Source organism: Dermacentor silvarum, chromosome 4 (genome assembly GCF_013339745.2).
Source record: "Dermacentor silvarum isolate Dsil-2018 chromosome 4, BIME_Dsil_1.4, whole genome shotgun sequence".
Lineage (NCBI taxonomy): Eukaryota > Metazoa > Arthropoda > Arachnida > Ixodida > Ixodidae > Dermacentor > Dermacentor silvarum.
Window position 1 is genome coordinate 16,334,071 of NC_051157.2, and position 17,836 is coordinate 16,351,906.

At 49.1% G+C, this 17,836-nt stretch overlaps 1 protein-coding gene across 1 annotated transcript in view; it reads left to right on the top strand.

Moving 5' to 3' along the window:
• The first annotated feature begins 264 nt into the window (after positions 1-264).
• Positions 265-17,836, top strand: part of LOC119449525 (uncharacterized) — a 123,823-nt gene continuing 106,251 nt past the window's right edge. The window contains exon 1 of the mRNA XM_037712712.2: positions 265-1,068. Within this exon, the coding sequence (XP_037568640.1) occupies positions 892-1,068 (177 nt within the window). The 5' untranslated portion in view covers positions 265-891. The remainder of the gene's footprint in view (positions 1,069-17,836) is intronic.

The window sequence follows — 17,836 nt, forward strand, 5'->3', positions numbered from 1 at the left end:
GGGGGTACCTTATACAGCCCACTACTGAGGTGACTGCGATCGCACAAAAAAAAAAAAAGAAAAAAAAAAAAAAAGAAAGCGATAATGGCCTTTGGTGCGCGGGCCGCCTGACGAAACCGTGTCCTAGCCGGCCGGCCGAGCATCCTGCCCGATGAGCAGCCCGTCGGCACAAATGCACGCGGCAATGGCCGGTGGCACGATCACGCACGCCGCTAAAATCCCTCTATCGTCACCTGCTTGTTGCCTCGACGGTGAGCTGGACGAACGGACAGCCGCTGTTTCGGCGCGAGTTCGCAGACGAAACATGGTGGACGTGGGGATAGCCCTCCTTAGTTCGCCCAGCCTCCGCTACCGGCGGGCAAGGCGCCACCGACGACAACACAGCCTCGCCTGACGCCCGCCGCTCGCTGCGGCCGCTCTCTCGCATGCCGCCTCCGCTGACTCGCTCGCTGACTCCGGCGCGCGCGCACTACACGCTTCGCACACGCATCCACCACGCGGGTTTGCCGGCTCCTCCGCAGAGAGAGTAAGGATAGTAGCGTGCGTGAGTGGTTGCGCTGAGCGGTGGTCTCCAGGAGGAGGCGTGCGTTGTGTCGGCCCGGCGCGCCGCACGAATTGCTCCCGGTGCTCCCTTCTTAACCGACGGCGGAAATGTCCGAGCACCGCCGGCACGGCCGCCGCTCCACGTGAGCCCGGGGGCAGACCGGCGCGACGATGTCCGGACAGACAGCGACGCTGTCACAGCGACCGCAGAAGCGCCGGTGTGCTGTGCGCTTGATGCCCGACCGTGCGTAGAGACCAGCTGAACTCCCTTCCGCTCTTCGTTGTTTGTTTCGCGCGGCCGGTCTTTCTGACGTAAAGACAGGTGTTGGTGACGACTCACACTAGACGATGGTGCGCCGCCGACTCGAGTGGCTCGTCTGTTGGTGCGCGCTGGTGGCGGCCGTCAGCGTCGGATACGTCCACGGACACCTGCTCGTCGACAGGAGCGCCAAGCAGCGGGTACAGGCGCTGCTGGCCCATCAGAACCCCATCAGCGCGCTGAGGACGTCGGCGCCCGTGTCTCCGGTGAGGCCCTCGCGTCTTTTGCTCTCTCCGTCTCTCTTGACGCAGCCGAGTCAGTGGCATAGCGGAGATGCCGCCAATGATATCGTTAAGCGCGCGGCAGCCTTCAACCGTGATAAGGGGAAACCTGACATTGAGGTATGCGGTGAACACGTACTGTATTTAGCTGCCATCTCTCCCGGGTGTCGTGATAACACGTTTTGGGTTCTTCTTTCTTCTCAATTTTCCGGTTTCTTTCTTTTTTTTTTTTTTTTGGTTATGATCCTCGCAAGCCATAGCAGGATGATTTGTGCTTGAATGGCTAGTGCTTAATTCTGACAAAGATTCCAAGGATGCATTATACCCTCTCACGTCCCACTTTTTTTTTTAAATACACAGAGCAGTATACGAGAAAGTTCTCTCAATTTCACCGTGTATCCTCACACGTAGTGCCTTGATTGAAGCGATCTGTTTTCAAGTTTTTTCTCTGCGTACCGCCATGCATGCGTAGTAAATGCGCGCGTTAAACAAACTGCTGCCTACATTTCCGACCACCTCATGCAACCACGATTAAATAGTTCGCTAATTATTTCACGTTAGAATAAGGTAAAAAATATTAAGGACGAGGAAGTGAATACAGCTTCCGCAATCATGTCGCACGAGGCAACTTCCGCTGCGTCTACCAGACAACACGTGCCAGGCTTGGACAGCCAGATATCACTTTGAACATTTGTGAAACACAAGCATGACATGTGTCTTTCATTCGAACTGTCTCTCGCCGTGAACATGACTGTTAGGGCTCTTTCCTCATTTTTTTTTTGTGCTATTATATGATTGCAATTAGAGAAAACGGACTCCACATGTGAGGTTTAACGCTCCAAACTCATGTAAGTGCTTGTATGTGTAGTCCAACTTCCAATTAAACGGTAATCGGGCAGAAAGCTTTGTCCTCGTGCACCGCGATTCTTGATTGTTTCGAGGTCGGGCATCGGTTTTCCAACAGGCCGGCTAAAATAAAATACGGTCGGGCCTTATGCAACAGCATTTTGTAATCGTCCAGTACTTCAATTTTTTATTGCTTCTTCCAACCAGCAGAAACTATGCTATATGTGTGTGTAGGATATAAGTTTCCTATCTCACGTCCGTGCGACATTGACACTTGTGCACATATAGTTTCATTACCAACATCGCGCTAGCCCCTTGCAAAATGTAGTACCACGCATTGCTTTGTTCTTTTATTACCAGATGAATCATTGACTGGCTGTGCGGATGATATCAGTTGACTCAGACGAACGTAATACAACGATTCAGTATACATGAAACTGCGTATTATAGGGGAACTAAACACTTAAAGTGGTGCTCTCTCATCAAAAAGTGAGACCGGCGTACTGCCAGTAAACCGACAGAATTTCACTTCACGTCGCTCAGCTATACAGAAGGCCTGAAGAACGTTATTGCTGGTCCTGAAGTCAACTGCACATCGCGATCGTCCGTGAGCACTTTCATTACGTCGGCGACTCCACTCCAGTGCGCATGAACTTCTCACTTTCCTTCTCCTGATCTTTTCCTCCCCTCCCCCCAGTGCAGGGTAGCCAACATGGGTCGGTCCTGGTTAACCTCTCTGTCTTTCATCTTTTGTCTTTTTTTCTTCCCCCCTATCACGTTGCCACTTTATTTAAAAGAGCAGAAAGCCGATCCTTTCAGCCTTGCATAACGAAACGACATCAAGGAGAAACGCCCACGAAAGTTTCTCCGTACCTCGTAGTCGCACCACATATCGCACGCCGTTACGCTTGAGCATCCATTGCCTGCGAAGTCCATACATTGCAGAATCCCCCAGATTTCCATCAGAACTACCTTCAACGCGGAACGTCTTCTAGCAGGTTAGACTTGAAGATTTCTAGATGCGATTACGTGTTATCTATAAGATGCATAGTACTGCGCTTACGTGCGCCATGAACGACCGAGGCCGCGCGTCACAGCGAGCATCGCCCGTCCCACGATGTTCTGCCAAGATTGTCGAGCGCAACTCTCCGCTTTTCATCGCAGCCCGTGTGATGGCGACATTTTTGCACCGCGTTAAGTTTCAGCGCGCATCCTCGTCGCCTAGGCTGCCGGCGCCGTGGGACCGACTCGTTCAAAGCGTTGCCGCCGCCGAAGCTCGCGTCGCTCGGGTTTAACCGCGAAATCGCATGATGCGTCGGCGGCGTGAAAGCGGGAGCGCGACTCGGTGCAGTCGTGCGCGTCGGCGACAAGATTACACGCGTCGAGAGAGAAAAACATTTCGAGCTGCCCTCTCTTTGTGGCGTTCGCTGCTCCGCCCTTGTTTTGTACATGCGAGTGTACGCGTACGTATTTGCGCTTATCTTCCGTTCAGCGCGTATACGTATACGAGTTGTCGTTCCGTTGCTTTACTATACCTCTCGCGGATGCAACATGAAAAGCCGTGTCGGCACATATACATATGGATGTATTACGTATGTACCGATATAGTATACATGCACACGCTTTTTTCGTGCTGTTTCTCCAGCTATAATAGCCGGACATGCAAGAAGTGTTTGTCTCCCGTCGTGTATGTCGTAACGGATGCACAGTATACGCACAGTATACGGCTGCAATCCACGATAAGTGCTCGGTCACGAGGCCAGATGCAATGAGCCGCTGTCAGAATAACTGGCGACGGTATAGGCATGTTGCTGCCGTGTTGCGGCGTAATAACAGAAAAGCCGGTAGCTTTTTTGCGAGCAGAGCATGTATTCTCGATCGATCATGCTCGGGTACTTTCACCACTGCTTGATTCGGTGAATCCACCGGAGATGGGCGTGACGAAAGGAATGGCGCGCCTCTAATTATCATTATTTTGACGTCGTCCAGTCCTCGCTTGCTTTGAGAGGATGCCCGTAGCTCTACTGAGACGTTACACCGCGAAGAAGGGAAAGTATGTCCTAACATGATCGATCGGGAACACGCCTTGCGCCGCCAACCACGGATTCTCGCTGTGTGTGTATACAGCTCGTGTGTGTAGAAAACACAAGGTGGAAGTTGTAAGGCCAGGTTTAAAATGCGACGTCACAATGGAGTTCACAAATATTCAAAAGGCGGGAGAGTTTCCTGCGGTTGTCTATCTGTCTCACAGGTCGGTGACACAGATACACAGACCTTCGTCTCCTCTGGTGCACTGCGAGCCTGTCCTTTCGCGTGAGCTCGCCGACGCGTCGCTTTTTCCGGTGACATTCGTGTCATTCTCACCTGGATGTTGAGAAAGAGTTGTTTCAGGCGGTGTGGAACGTTTCCCTAGCTGAATCAAATGTCCGCAATTTATAGAAACTCGTCTGCGAACTGCTGATAGCTATCTTTCCTGCGCTACATTAGAATTGTCCTAATTGTGTCTCGCGAGACAGCTAGGTTTCACTACTTGTCACTGGGATAGCTCGTTCGTACTTATCACAGTGTTTAAGGACGCAAAACAAGGTGAAATGAGACCAGGAACGGAAATGGCTTCCTGTATACTGCACTTAGTTTCGTGTGCGAACACATCGTAAATAGCTCGCTTTCCCTGACCATGTATGAATGAGGAAAACCGGTCTCTTAAATGAGCGATGACAGTTCTACAGGAGTAAACAGCAGTGTTAAACAGACATTCCCGATGAACGTGCTAATATCTGATAATTTATATTAAAAAAGAAAAAAAAAAAACTTAAATCGCACTTCTCGGGGGCGCTGAGTTCAAAGTCTAGTTGCAATGTTAAAGAAGTCCGTAGAGCTATGTCGGCTTTTTGCAAACTGTGCGTAATACCCTTGCCTTGTGTGGTTAGTGACCAGGCAGCCCAAGACGGCTATGCTTGAGCTTCTGGTGAGAGGGCATGTGGTAGAAACTTCGCTTTCCAAGAGTTTATATTTCTTTCTTTTCATTTTCCTCTGAGATGAATACTGTTACGCGAATATGGTTGAACAAAATCGATGTTGTTTTCACGTAGCGCTGTCAACTGTTTGTAACATACCCAATGCTAACCAAACACAAGTGAATGCTAAAGCAGTAACAATTCTTTAATGCGCTCAGGGACATGTGATTCCGTGACAGGTAACGCACGCGACAAATAATGCGAGCCACAATTAACTTGCATAAGAGGAACACCCTAAATTTGAAGGACGAAGACGCGAAGATAGAGAGGGAGCTATTCGCGTGTACGTAATGTTAAAAACCCGCTTTGCAGAAGCTGACATCGTTTACACAATAAGAATCTCAGATTTAGTACACGCAGTCACACCTCCTGTTAACAGTGGTAACAGGAAGATTCAAAGTACTAGTGTTTGCATCTGCATCTGTATCACGTTTATCTTCTCTCGGTTCTTGGACTCATATATGTACCGAACTGGGTACCTGGGCCCGAAATTTATGTTCATGCAGACTGACTGTTTATTGTGGTACATCTGTGACACACTGCGAGATACTTTTGTGATGACATTTTTCTTCACCAATCGAGGAGGAGTAACCGGTGGCACTCAAAGACACTCTCTTCTATCACGTCACGCGAAAAAAAAAAAAAAATCGGAGCCCTTTCACTACTGTGAAGATGGAAGCCAGCGAAGCTGTGACTATGGTGGGTCTGCTATAGTGAATTTATATTTTATCATTATTGACTATATTGAACGTCTTCGGCATGTTCGTCAAAGAGCAAGGACACCGGTGTCTTGCTTTCGCCCGGCACGATGGCCAAGTAGTGCGTTTGCTGCGCCAAGCCAGCCCCATCACCATCGACTAGCGTATGAGCAACGGCGTTCATAGCCGCGGCACACTGCACCGCATCTTCAGGATCCAGGAAGATGTGGTTAGACGAGCGTCCGTCCCATAGCGAGTCCAAAGGGAAACTGCTGATAACAGCGCTAGCGCGATCTCTACGTCACGAGACAAAGGGGCACAACGATTGGTGGGACATGCCGCCGCCGAGTATCGCGACACTTGTGAAGGAGGCATCGGCGGTGGCGAGGGGTATAACAATGAGCCATCCATCATCCGTTTTGGCAACGGTGCTAAAGCACAGCTGGTGGGAAAGAGCCACGCTCATGGAGCCCGAAATTGGTGATCTACTTCCGGTCTATCTACTTCCGTTGCCGGACGCGATCTCCTGTAACCTAGCCTACAGCAGCCTCTCTGAAAAAAAAAAAAAAAGGGAAAGAAAGGCTGAGTATTACAACTGATCAACAGTGATCTAATGAGGCCAACGTTTGGACATGTCTCTTCGTCAGGATCTTGGCTCCAGAGACGTCTCTTGTTCGACCGCTTTGCTTTGGTGGCCGTACGTGAAAGCAGTGTACGTGAAAGCAGTGCTCATTTATATCTGCGCGGACGTCACATATATGTCCCCCATGCAGTGCAGCCCAATACATAAACCAGAACCAGAACCAATACACGAAGCTCAGAAACCGACATCAGTGACAACCTGCGGTGTCGATGCGCACCTCCGTATGAAGCAGCTAGCACCGACAGTGTTGTCTCTCCCTCCCCCTCTTTTTATCCCTCAACCGCGCTTCCTCCTATGTAGGGTAGCAAACCCGATGCGCGTACGGTTGGCCTCTCTCTCGCTCTGCTGTGAAGAGCAAGCTAAACAGCGCAAACTACAAGGAACGATGAAATAGGCAAATAGAACGGAGTCACTGTTCTCTTCCTCACCGCACCTCACCACGCGCGCGCGCGCGCGTGTTTGTGTGTTTGTGTGTGTGTGTTTTCTGTTCAGTTTCCTTTACCGACGTGACTAACTTACCCCGCCTCTCGCGCCTCTGCACTTTGTAAACTGTAAACAGAATGCGCTCCAAACACACTCCTCTCAGGTGTTTCACAAACACTCGCGTTAATGTGCGCGTCTCGTGGCCTGCACTTCCGCCACCCTGCGTAGTGCGGCATTCTCTGTATACAGTTCACTGTGCCTTCTCGCGCGCTTGTCGCCCGCGCTTATTTTCGTCATCTTTCGTGGCTGCGGCGGCGCCACGGAGGCGTCGAGAAAACGCGCCTCCGAGCGGCGGCGCATCTTGACGGCTTGCCAAGCTCGCATAACATCAAGACGATTGCGCGAGATGGTCGCACGGCTATTTCAAGAGCGAAGGCTTGCCTGTGAGGCAAAGGCGTGCTTCGAACCGCGCGAAGCCCGTTCTTTCTCGGAGGTCCTTACGTATTTTTCTTCGCTTTTCGCTCTCTTTTCTTCATACCGGCCTTTGTTTTATTACTTTCGGAGGCCATCCCCGGTGACTCTGAGGCGTCGCGGACGCGCTTTTCTGCATGATTACTCGCGCCAGTCGCGAGCGAGTACAGGCACGCGAGGTTACTTCTCGTATGCATATGTACTCCCGTAACGGGCGAAGCGTGCTATGCAAAGTGGCACTGAGCGACTACGGCTATAGCCTGGACACATTGCTTGTGTGGATGGAAAGTGGGAAATATTCATGGGAGCAGTTCGTATATCGTTGTATCGTAGTTTAACAGAGATTGCTATTATATGTTGCTGTTCGAAAGTATTTGTTTGTATGATTATTCGCCGTTCATGTTGAGTATCGTCATTGGTCCGTGTGCCGAAAGTAAGCTCCACGGCCTCTTCAGGATAAGTGAGCATCCTGTAGCAGCTTCTGTTACCTGCCGGAGAGGAATCATGGGCGGAACATGTTACCGATCGTTTCTTCTCCGGTCTCCTTCTGTCTAACCTTGTGGCTGGCGCATCATAAGCCTCGGCTGCTCTTGCGCCTGAAAACCGTACATAACTATCTTCTCTGTGTAACCGATACAATAGCATCCGTTATCGACCCAGTTGGAGTGCGAAGAAATCTTTTGACAAATGCATGCAGGAGGGCAAAGCGACCACGGTGGCTTTATGCTATAGCATACCCACGGGCACTGCGCCTTAGTCTTCCCAAACATGACAACGCACGATTCGAATATTTTTTTTTTGCCCAGGACTGTGCGTCACTGCACAGTGCATTGATTTCATAATTGCACAAAACAACCAATGATTGCTGTACGCGCTATAGCGGTGTACGATTGAAGGATAAACCAGCAGAGAGATGAAAGCAGTTAAGCGGAACTGTATTGTTTGAGGAGCGAGACAGAGAAGGAGTAACCATTTATTCAAGAAAATGAAACAAATGCATGCTTGCTCGTTTCTTCTGAATAGAAGAAAATAGTATAGGGTTCTGCAGAGTAGATTGCTCGCCCACCACTGCAAATGTTTTGCGCGAGGCATACCACCCGAAACACCCACAACATATACTGCGAACCTTACAGTTCGGGTAATAAATTTAGGGTTTGCTGTCCCTGCTATTGCTTATCAAGTTCGACGAAGATAAGGTTTTTTTTTTTCTTTTTGTCTCTCGCTGAGCCTCACTTACTCGCAGACAGAGCGAGAAACACTCGGTCATATTTTACTTGTACGCTTGATCGCAATGCCGTGCTTGCTTAATTGATAAAATGAATCTGGGTACGCGAAGAAATTTGGCGACTTGTCGCTCGGTCGCTCGCTTGCAGGGCAAACTGCGCAACAAATCAGTGCAAGAGATGAGAACTGACATGTCACATGCAGTTTTTTTTTTTTTTTTGTGAAAGTGATCGTGCAGTGCAAAAAAAAAAAAGAAAAAAAAGAAAGAAGGAAAAAAAGGAGGAGGAAAGACGAAGAATCTAATGCAAACTCATTTGGAAAGCTGTCAGCCGCCGACCTACTTTCGGTTTGGCCGTTCAATTTACTTGACGTGACGAAGCGACGTCGTTCGTATACGACGACCGCGTGGACGGAAATATGCGTACCCACGTTCCTTTTCTTCTTCTTCTCTTTTTCGTTTTCTCTCATACCGGCGGCCTTGTTCACATCTTTCTAGCGCCGCTCGTTGCTATGACCACGGTTTGCGTCGCGACGAACGCTGGATAAACAAGACACGCTTGAGAGGGGACTTCGGAGAGCGTCGACATCACGGCACGCAACCTTGAAACTAAGACAAGAAAGAAAAAAAAAATGGTCTGGGAGCACGTCGACGACGAGAGTACCCTCGAGGCCTCAACAAAAGCTGTTCAGAACCGTGGCGCCAGCTGTCAAAACGTTGAGCCCCACATCATCCCTATAGCGTCGCTCTCCTACGAGAACCCCCTCCCGCCTTCCCCCGAGTCCCCCCAGATAGCATGACTCGCGCGTTCTCCTGTTGTTGTGGCTAACCTCACTGCTGTAACGGACCACTGCCCGCTTTCAATTCAACCTCCGCGCCCTCTTCGGTAGCTCAGCTTCGAACCCCTCTCTCCGCCTCCTTCGCGAACACGCACACACGCATCCTCCTGTTTCGTTCCTGTCCAAAATGGTAATTCGTCCTGCACGAATAATAGGCGTCCTTTCTCGCAGAATGTCTTCCTTCGCTGGGTTCTGTGCGCCACCAGATCACCACTCACTCTTGTTGGTAGGGAAAGAGCAAGAAAGAAAGAAACGAAAAGAAAAAGAGGTGAGCAAACGAACGGACGACAAGCTTCCCTCTTTCTTTCTCTGTCCGCGTTGTAAGGAAACTTCCTCGGAAATGCGAGGGAAGTCCGAGAAGGGTCGTCGCTGTTTAGGCTCTCGCCAACGCCGGTCCCTTGGCCGCTATTGCCACGCAACAGCGCGTCGAACGTACAACAAGCCAAACAGCGTCTTCTAGCCACCCTGGGCCTCTGGACGGTTGACGCGGTATTTGTTTTTGTGCTATGGAAGCCTCCCGGAATTTATTATGTAACCCCCGAGGAAGGCGCGCGCACGAAGCGAGGAGTCCGCGGTCTGCTTCTCGCTCCCGGCTTCTGCCGCGGTGCCCCCTTGGACCCTTCTTGTCTCATTAAAACCGTGCAGTGCTTGTACAAAATACAGATGCGGGGTCATCTCCAATTGCAGTACGTAAGGAGTTAAGACGCGAGGCAAAGGCTGCAGTAGGATGTGTTCTTTAGAGGCCGGTCAGTAGTAAACTTTTGAGGTCCTATCTAATACGAATCGAATAGTGCCAAAAGCGAATCGAATTGAAAAACAATTTTCGAATAGTTTATCAATAACGGACAGCCATTCTTACCGTTAGTAAGAAATGATTTTCACCACCCTAGTATTCACGATGTCACAAAGTATCTTTCATTCACTGCATGTTATGAAGCGTTGTTTATTAAAAGCACGAAATGGACATTAGGAATAAAGAAGGAATTTGTTGTCATACCTAGAATTGTTCACAGAGTGCAAATCATCGTGGTTAGAACCAAACGTCTGGCTCCGCGAACGAAGTGTATATAGTGTGCCCTACTACATAACTTTGGTATTCCATGCATCTATAGCGGCCAGGATGAAACTTATCGCACGTTTGCTCCGATTTTATGTTTCATTGGGCACAATTGATGACTTGAAATATTCGAAGATTATGCCTAAATTATTGGCATTTACGAATACTGTCTATTCTACTCGAAGACCGAATGGAATAGGACATTATCATGAATGTTCGATTCGTTAATTCGAAAGTCCCAAATATTTAGACACTCTTATAGAAATATCGCAGCGATGAGTCTTCGCTCGCGCTCTTTTTCCATGCCCTCGCTTGCGCTATATGCGAGACTCCATTGTGGTTGGCGAGATAACTCTCATTGGTGATTTAAGGAGCTTCCCATATTTTCCCAACATATTTGTAGCAATAGTAAGAGTTCTTATTTAATTTGTATCATATCTTACATAAAGCCCACACAAGAACGCCCAGATTTTGCAGTAATCTTTCACATTATAATGTTCTGGCAGTTCTTACTCTTACTGTTATATAACAGTTCTTACTCTCCCTATTTCTTTAAATGCTCTCTCCCTTTTCCCCATGCAAGGTAGCACACCTAACTTTTTCTGGTAAACCTCCCTACCTTTCCTTTGTTTTTCTCGTTCTCTCTATCATAGTCTTCCGTCGTTAGCTGGAGGTTTCGTTACCACTTCGTAATTATCACGATTGGTCGGCGTCGGTCCTTAAAAGCCGCTCGTCAGCGAAAGGACGGCTTTATGAGTCGCACCTTGGTGTCAGCGCTGTCCATTAACAGGTGCCGCCTGTCCCTGGCCGGCACGTTTCCCATTATCTCGTTCGATATAGCAACTATCCCGCTTTCGTTCTGTTTCTGCGAACTATTACGACGTATAAGCAGCTTCACGAATCAGCATCTTGATCCTACGAATCTGGATTACGTTCGTAAGAACTGTTCGTTGTCGGCTGGCAGCATTGGATAATGATTTTCTCTATTACGATTGCTGGTGCCATTTCTTACCAACCTCCCTAGCAAACGAATTGCTTTTTCAATACCGACTCTGGGCGCAATTAAGATGGCGCAGTCGAAGCGGATCACGGTGAAACGGAATATCATTAAGAGAAAAACTTTCGCAGTTTCGCACTAACTGCGACGCATATAGCCTTGCTCAATCTCGGAGACCCACAGCTGTGAATCTTCCTTTTGTCCGTGGTTTCATTTCGTGTCACAGCCTACATTTGTACAAATGAAATGAAATGAAATCAAATCAGAAACATATCATATCAGAATGAGATCGGTTGAAATAGCGGGCTTGTAACTACACCGCACAAGACAGAACCGTTAAGCAAGCTGTCTGATAGCTCTGGTGCAGCCACGCATGCTGTGCTATATACGCGGACTTACAAATTCATGCGGGCTGGCCTCCCGCCTTTATCAACGCTCAGCGGTTGCTCTGCGCATGCGCCATACATCGCATTCGTTGATTAAAGGACCCAAGCATAGGGCTTGATGACTCTCGCGGGACTTAGGTTTAAGAAATTGTTGGGTTTATCGTTCCGAAACAGCAGTGTGCCGTAGGGCCTCCGCATTATTCGAACACTTGAGCTCCTTTAACGTGCACCAACAGCTTAGTACACGAGCGTTTTTGTCTTCCGTCCGGAATGCGGCCGAGAATGCAGTCGGGAATCGAACCCGCATCCTCGTGCCTGATCCCATAGCCACTGCGCCACCGTGCAAGGAATACGTGAACGTGCGCTGCCCACCAATAGTGGTGGCTCTCCCCTATAGACGTGTACCGGTGCGAACCTGTACGTAGTGAACGCCCTATACGAGAGACGCCGACTTCAAACGTGATCTACAGAGTCTCGGTACCATACAGGCCGTTAGCTGTGTTGATGAGCAGACACTAAACCTAAATAGATACGTCAACACTGCACGGATTTAGTGAAGACAACGTGTTCACAATACACAGCAGGGGCGTCTTGCGTTTGTTTGTACTTACTCCGCGTACTGTGTACTTGCGCCACCTCCGAGGCCCACCCGGCGTCTTGTCTGCTCCCCCACTCCCCGTCTGAGCATGCTCGTCTATATAAACACAGACTGCGCGCCTGAACGATTGCACGGTGGCGTTCGTGAAATAGAAAGTCTCGGTCGGCGTGCTCGCGGGGAGAACCCGTTGTAATTTATTTTGCCGCTTATCTCGGGAGCAGGCGCGTAATTCCATGCAGATCGCGGCCGTTACGTGAGCGGAATCTAAGAAGCGCCCCGGGCGAGGCGGCGCGTTCCAAGTGTACGTGCGTGTGCGAAGGGTTCGTATAGCTAAGTTGCGATACGCCGAATGGTTTATGCGCCGCAGAGACGGAGCGAAATCTCTTACCTCGGCAACTCGCGGACCGCAATACACATTACGCGTACTCCGCGAGAGCGCCAACAAGTGGGTGCCAGCCGTCGCGTGAGCCGTGCCAATTTGCAAAGCTCGCTTAAACTTTCAAACCCCACTGAGGAAGAAAAATCAAATGCCGATTGGGCATGCAGGAGCCGGACTGTAGCTGCCGCACAGTTGAAGCTACGAGAAGGGGATCTTCACAATAGGCAGTGTTTGTCACAAGTTTCGAACTGACTCTACTATAGTCGAGGGCCCGTATTCACAAAGTTCTTAGTCCATACCTGTTCTTGCTAGCCGATAGTGACGTAGAACATATTATTAGCGAAAGCGTCCGGCCAATGGCGAAGAGCGATTACGAACGAAAAGCCTTGTGAATTCGGCCCCATAGTCTATAGAACAGCTTATGCACTTCAGAAACACAAACGCCGCAACGCTATACTGTCTTCCGTTTAACGCTGGTTGTGCGGCATCGTGTCGAAGAGGAGAAAAGGAGAATCATGTGCGAATTAAGGAAGAGAGCTTAAACCAGAACGATTATACAACTATGCAGTTCCACGCACACAAAAAGAGAAAAGTCCTAAGCACTGTTAGAGCTTATCGCAAGGTGATCAGAAATGGAAGGATTTTGCTAAACCTTCAAGGAAGAAAAGCCCTCGAACGTTTCGTTTTCCGGCACGCCCCCTGGCGGCCAGAATGAAAAATTGGAAAAACGGATTCCGACCAATGTCAAATCACACCCCGACCGTTAAGCAAAACGAACAAGAATCTGCCGAACCAGCTGCGCATTGTAGAAGCACCTGCTTCCGCAGGCGTGTTCTCCCATGATTTATGGTTCGATAAAAATCGCCCACTCTGCATATAGCGTTTGGTGAGGGGCTCTTTTTAACGCGCGCACCAAAAACTAACCCTGTCTCACGCGATGACGCAACGACGGTGTAGTCTTACACACGCTAGCACGCAGAGAAACCGTGCGTCCAACATGGGTCATAAAACTCAAGTATACGACGATCAACAGGTGTCATCTTTTCGGGCTCAGCCCTCTGTAATCGTGCCGGTAGTACGAAAAGAGCCGCTGCTCTTTCTTTTTTCTCCCTTACTTTTCCTCCTCACCTTGTACTGCGAATCCCTCACGCGATGCCGACACTGCCGCAACGACAGGCAGACCATGCCCCTTCCCCCTCCCCCTCTTGTGATCGTTCCTAAGAACGAAACAGCGCTCGCGTGCGTCGCTTCTATGGGAACCAGTCGAAGGGGTGAAGAAAAAGAGGAGTTGGGTCGTGCAGAGGGGGGTATGGGGGGGGATCCACACACCTTCTCGCGTCTTATGAATGGCGCGCTCAAACTCGCTCCCTCCGTGGCCCTAAATACCGGGTTCAGCCGGGATCGCGTCATCGGCGCTCTTTATACGAGCTGCATTAGCATCCCTCGCCTCTGCAACCTGTCCACCGCTTCTTCGTCTCCTTTTGCTTCGTGTACTTCTTCGCAATCATTTTTTATTTCCCGCGCTCTTCGCAGTTTACAAGGCTGCCCCAGACGACGGCCCAAGCGGAGTTGAGAACCGCCGCTACAGCTTCGGGCGGTGCTCTTGCTACGCGCATCGCGCGACTACCTTCCGACCATCCTCCCCCCGTAGCAACATGCCCGAGATCAAAGAGCTTGCGGTGTTCGGCATGTCTGCATCGGGTCTTCAGTTCCTGGTCTCCTACGCATGACACGAAAATAAAAAAAAAAGAAAGAGAGAGAGAGAAAAGCAATCGTCGAAGCAGATCTTTCTTTTTCTTAATCGGTTGCTCGTCTCCGTTGCCGCTTGCCTTGTTTTCGGTTGGAAATGCGCCGTGATTGGAGACTGCCTTGGGGACAACACCTTCACCTTTATCCAATTTGACGTAATTGGCGTCGTGTTTCCGCGTAGGAAGCGCAGTTATTTGATACCTCGCTTAATAAGCTTCATAATGCTTGATTACTTGGTAATAAGGTATTTCTTAACTAACCCGGCCGCCATTACTTGGCACAGAAGCAAGTATACGTTCGTACGGGTCGCCCCGGAAATTGAGGCGTGTCTGGGTCCTAAATTGTCTTGTCGTGAGTTTGGTGATATAGGACGACCAACTTCCTACTATAGCCGTCGGCGCAACGTCCCGGGCTGTCGGCGCAAGAACGGCTCCCTGATGCAGCAAACGTTTTCATCGAGCCGATAAAAGTCAGTGCATATAATAACCGGATTACTTCTGAGGCGCGTGGAAGTCGAACGAAAAAAAAAATATTAACAATAAAAGCGCGGTCAGACGCGGCGTGCGGTCTCCCTCAGAGGATAAGACTGCTTCCTGTCGTCTGCATTTAGTTTAGCATGTGTCACTTTATTAAGCACGATTGGTTAAGCCGCCGCCAATCAGACAAGATATGCCACCCCTTCGAGCTTAAAGTGCACGGCCACGGCAATCGGGTCTCAGTAGCTCAATAAACGAATCGCATGTGCCCGAGAAACGGACAAAAAAACGTATGCACGCGCGGTTAATCGGTACAAAATTTCAGCTAATTTCAGCAAAGTTACGTATTGGCTATTTAGGAGGAGGAAAAGAGAAAGAGAGGGGGTAGAGATGTTAACTAGAAATGCGTCTGGTTGACTACCCTACTCTCGGGGACGGGAAAGAGGAATTTAAGAAAATGTAAAGGCCAGGCGGCTGGTGCCAGCAACGCTCGACTTGCCCTCTCTGAACACTCTGTTTGATTGGTATAGACTGCTCATATTTTAAACGCGTTTTTAGCACACTTTGCATCAACTAATACGAAATTTAAAGTTTAACTCGCGTTTGTTTCTTACTCAAAAGAAAGAGCAGAGAGTTTTCTTTCGCGGGGGCTGGAACTAATGTATTTCTGGATATATTTCTATCGTAACAACAAAAGCTTTTTCAAATGTAACAACTAGTCAAACAGCAAACTCCTTTGAAAAGCTCTTGTTGTGGCCACAGAAACTACTCTCACTTAATGCGTTAGCAGTAGGCGTGTCAAAGAACAAAAAAAGTGTATGTGTGTGAAGCGCACGAAGCCGGTCACGTGGTGTGTGTATATACGCGTATATATAACTCCGTCGCTGCCATTACCGACACGAACTTCAAAACTGCCATCAAAGATGCATTTTTGTTAAACTCGTACGTTTCTGTAAATTACTGCATGTAATAACTTCATATTTTTCTTTGTTCCGAGTGACGTGTGCCGAGTGAGCTCCTGAACAATACCGTGCAATGTGGTGAACGCGGTTTAAATCATGGATCCGGGATCTCAAAGTGGCGCGACGTAATGCTCACGCATTTCTCTCGTATTTACCGCTAAATCGCCACAAAAATGTTTTGTCGTTGTTGTCACGACAGCACTCTGTCGTAAGCGTGGTTTTAAGAATGACGCCTTGTTTGTTCACGGCTGGTTAAGCAGGAGGCACGCGGTATGAAGCGGCCGTCTGATGTGACGTGCGACGCCTAGGAAAGATATGGCTGCCCCGGGTGCTAGAACTCATTCGAACTTGGTGGATTTTTCTGTTGGAAGCTATATAGTTGGATGAGCGTTGTTGGTATGACAGGCCGTATGCGATGGATCGTACAGTGGAATCATACAATGTGCCTTTTTTTTTTATTTGCTGGTATTGTCACATGGCATAATGCGGGAATGAAATTGTATTCAGACATATAGATCTGTTTCATGCAGACATTGCAACGGCGACCTATGCAAGGCATTGTTTATGAGCCATCGATCATAGTTGATCAGGTTGGTCAATATTTAAAGACGACGATGATGGCAGAAAAGATTGGCGTAACATGACAAGGACATCTAACTCTAGGAGCGCAATTTTTGTCACATTTTTTTAAAGCATCGACTGTTACTGTCGTCATGACTGCGAGCAACCCAGCAAGTGAATTCCTGCCATGAACGAAATTAAGAAGTCCACATGATGATTCTTGTCGCTGTAGCATTAGAACATTCGGGCGTAAACCCAGATCGGGTTAGAAGATGACGCTTGCCTTCGAATTATAGTTGAAGGTAATTTGCATTGTGGTAAATTACCAATTTGCATTGGCAATTCGCAGGTGTGGTCGCCTGAGTTCATGCAAGTGCACCGTTGCGTTGACTCACACACGCTAGGACTTGCTTACTATGCTCCGGAGTGCGGAAGAAATAATAAGTTTATTTGCCATCATACATATTAGATGGGAGGACGGAGGGAAAAAAGCTGTTCACATGCAGCTTGACCAGCCCACAGCCCAAAGAACAAATAATAAAACAAGAAACATCGGCAGTCCTTCTGTTGGTCAAAGCACATACGCAACGTGTTTTTCAAGCACGGTGACAACCGAGGAGGGCCGAAGTACAGCCCTTGTGACCTTGAGTGTTTTGATGTACGAGTCCACTCCCAATACTCTGTCAATAGCGGCGGCTCGGCGCCGACGAGCGGCTACTAGAGAGGCTAACTTCAATTACCACCTGGCCTACAGCGCTCGTCGCGCGCCCTTCCCCGCTTGCGTTCTTCCCTCCTTATGCACAACTCGTTGCCAGCCTCAAGCGCGCCCTTAAGGACACAACGCTGGAACACATGTGATAAAATGCCGTTTTATGACGTCCAACGGACGAAGGAAAAACAAAAGGACAGGCAACGAGTGTTTAATTATCTCACTCCAGCTCATTTTGTTTTCCCTTCACGCATTCAAACGAGGTGTCCGTTGAGGTAGACATGTCTCGAAGGCGAAGGAAAAAAATACAACGTTCGCGCACGCAAGGTTAGTGCGCTGCTATGCGGTTGGTTTTAACTCATACTGCAGATGGAAAAGTACAACCATGGTACAACTAACGACTCTCCACTTTGACCTACAAGAAGGAAACAGGATTAAAAGAACAAGAGTAAAAAAAGAGCGTTGCGGCAGTGGTGACTTGACAAATAACGAAGAAGGCGAGGTTGCCGAAGGCTGCTCGAGGAGGGACAACGCGAGGTATGTGCGGAGGTCAAGCGACGGGGCGCGCAATTTGGCCGCGGCGGCCTGCAGAAAAACATTGCTTCCCGCGTGGCGCGGGCTCAAAGGAGTCGTCGATCGAGTGTAACGCGTACACACAGCCGGGCCCTCACGGGTCGGGTGCTTTGCTGTACTCCTGCTCTTCCTCTCTTCTTTTTTCTT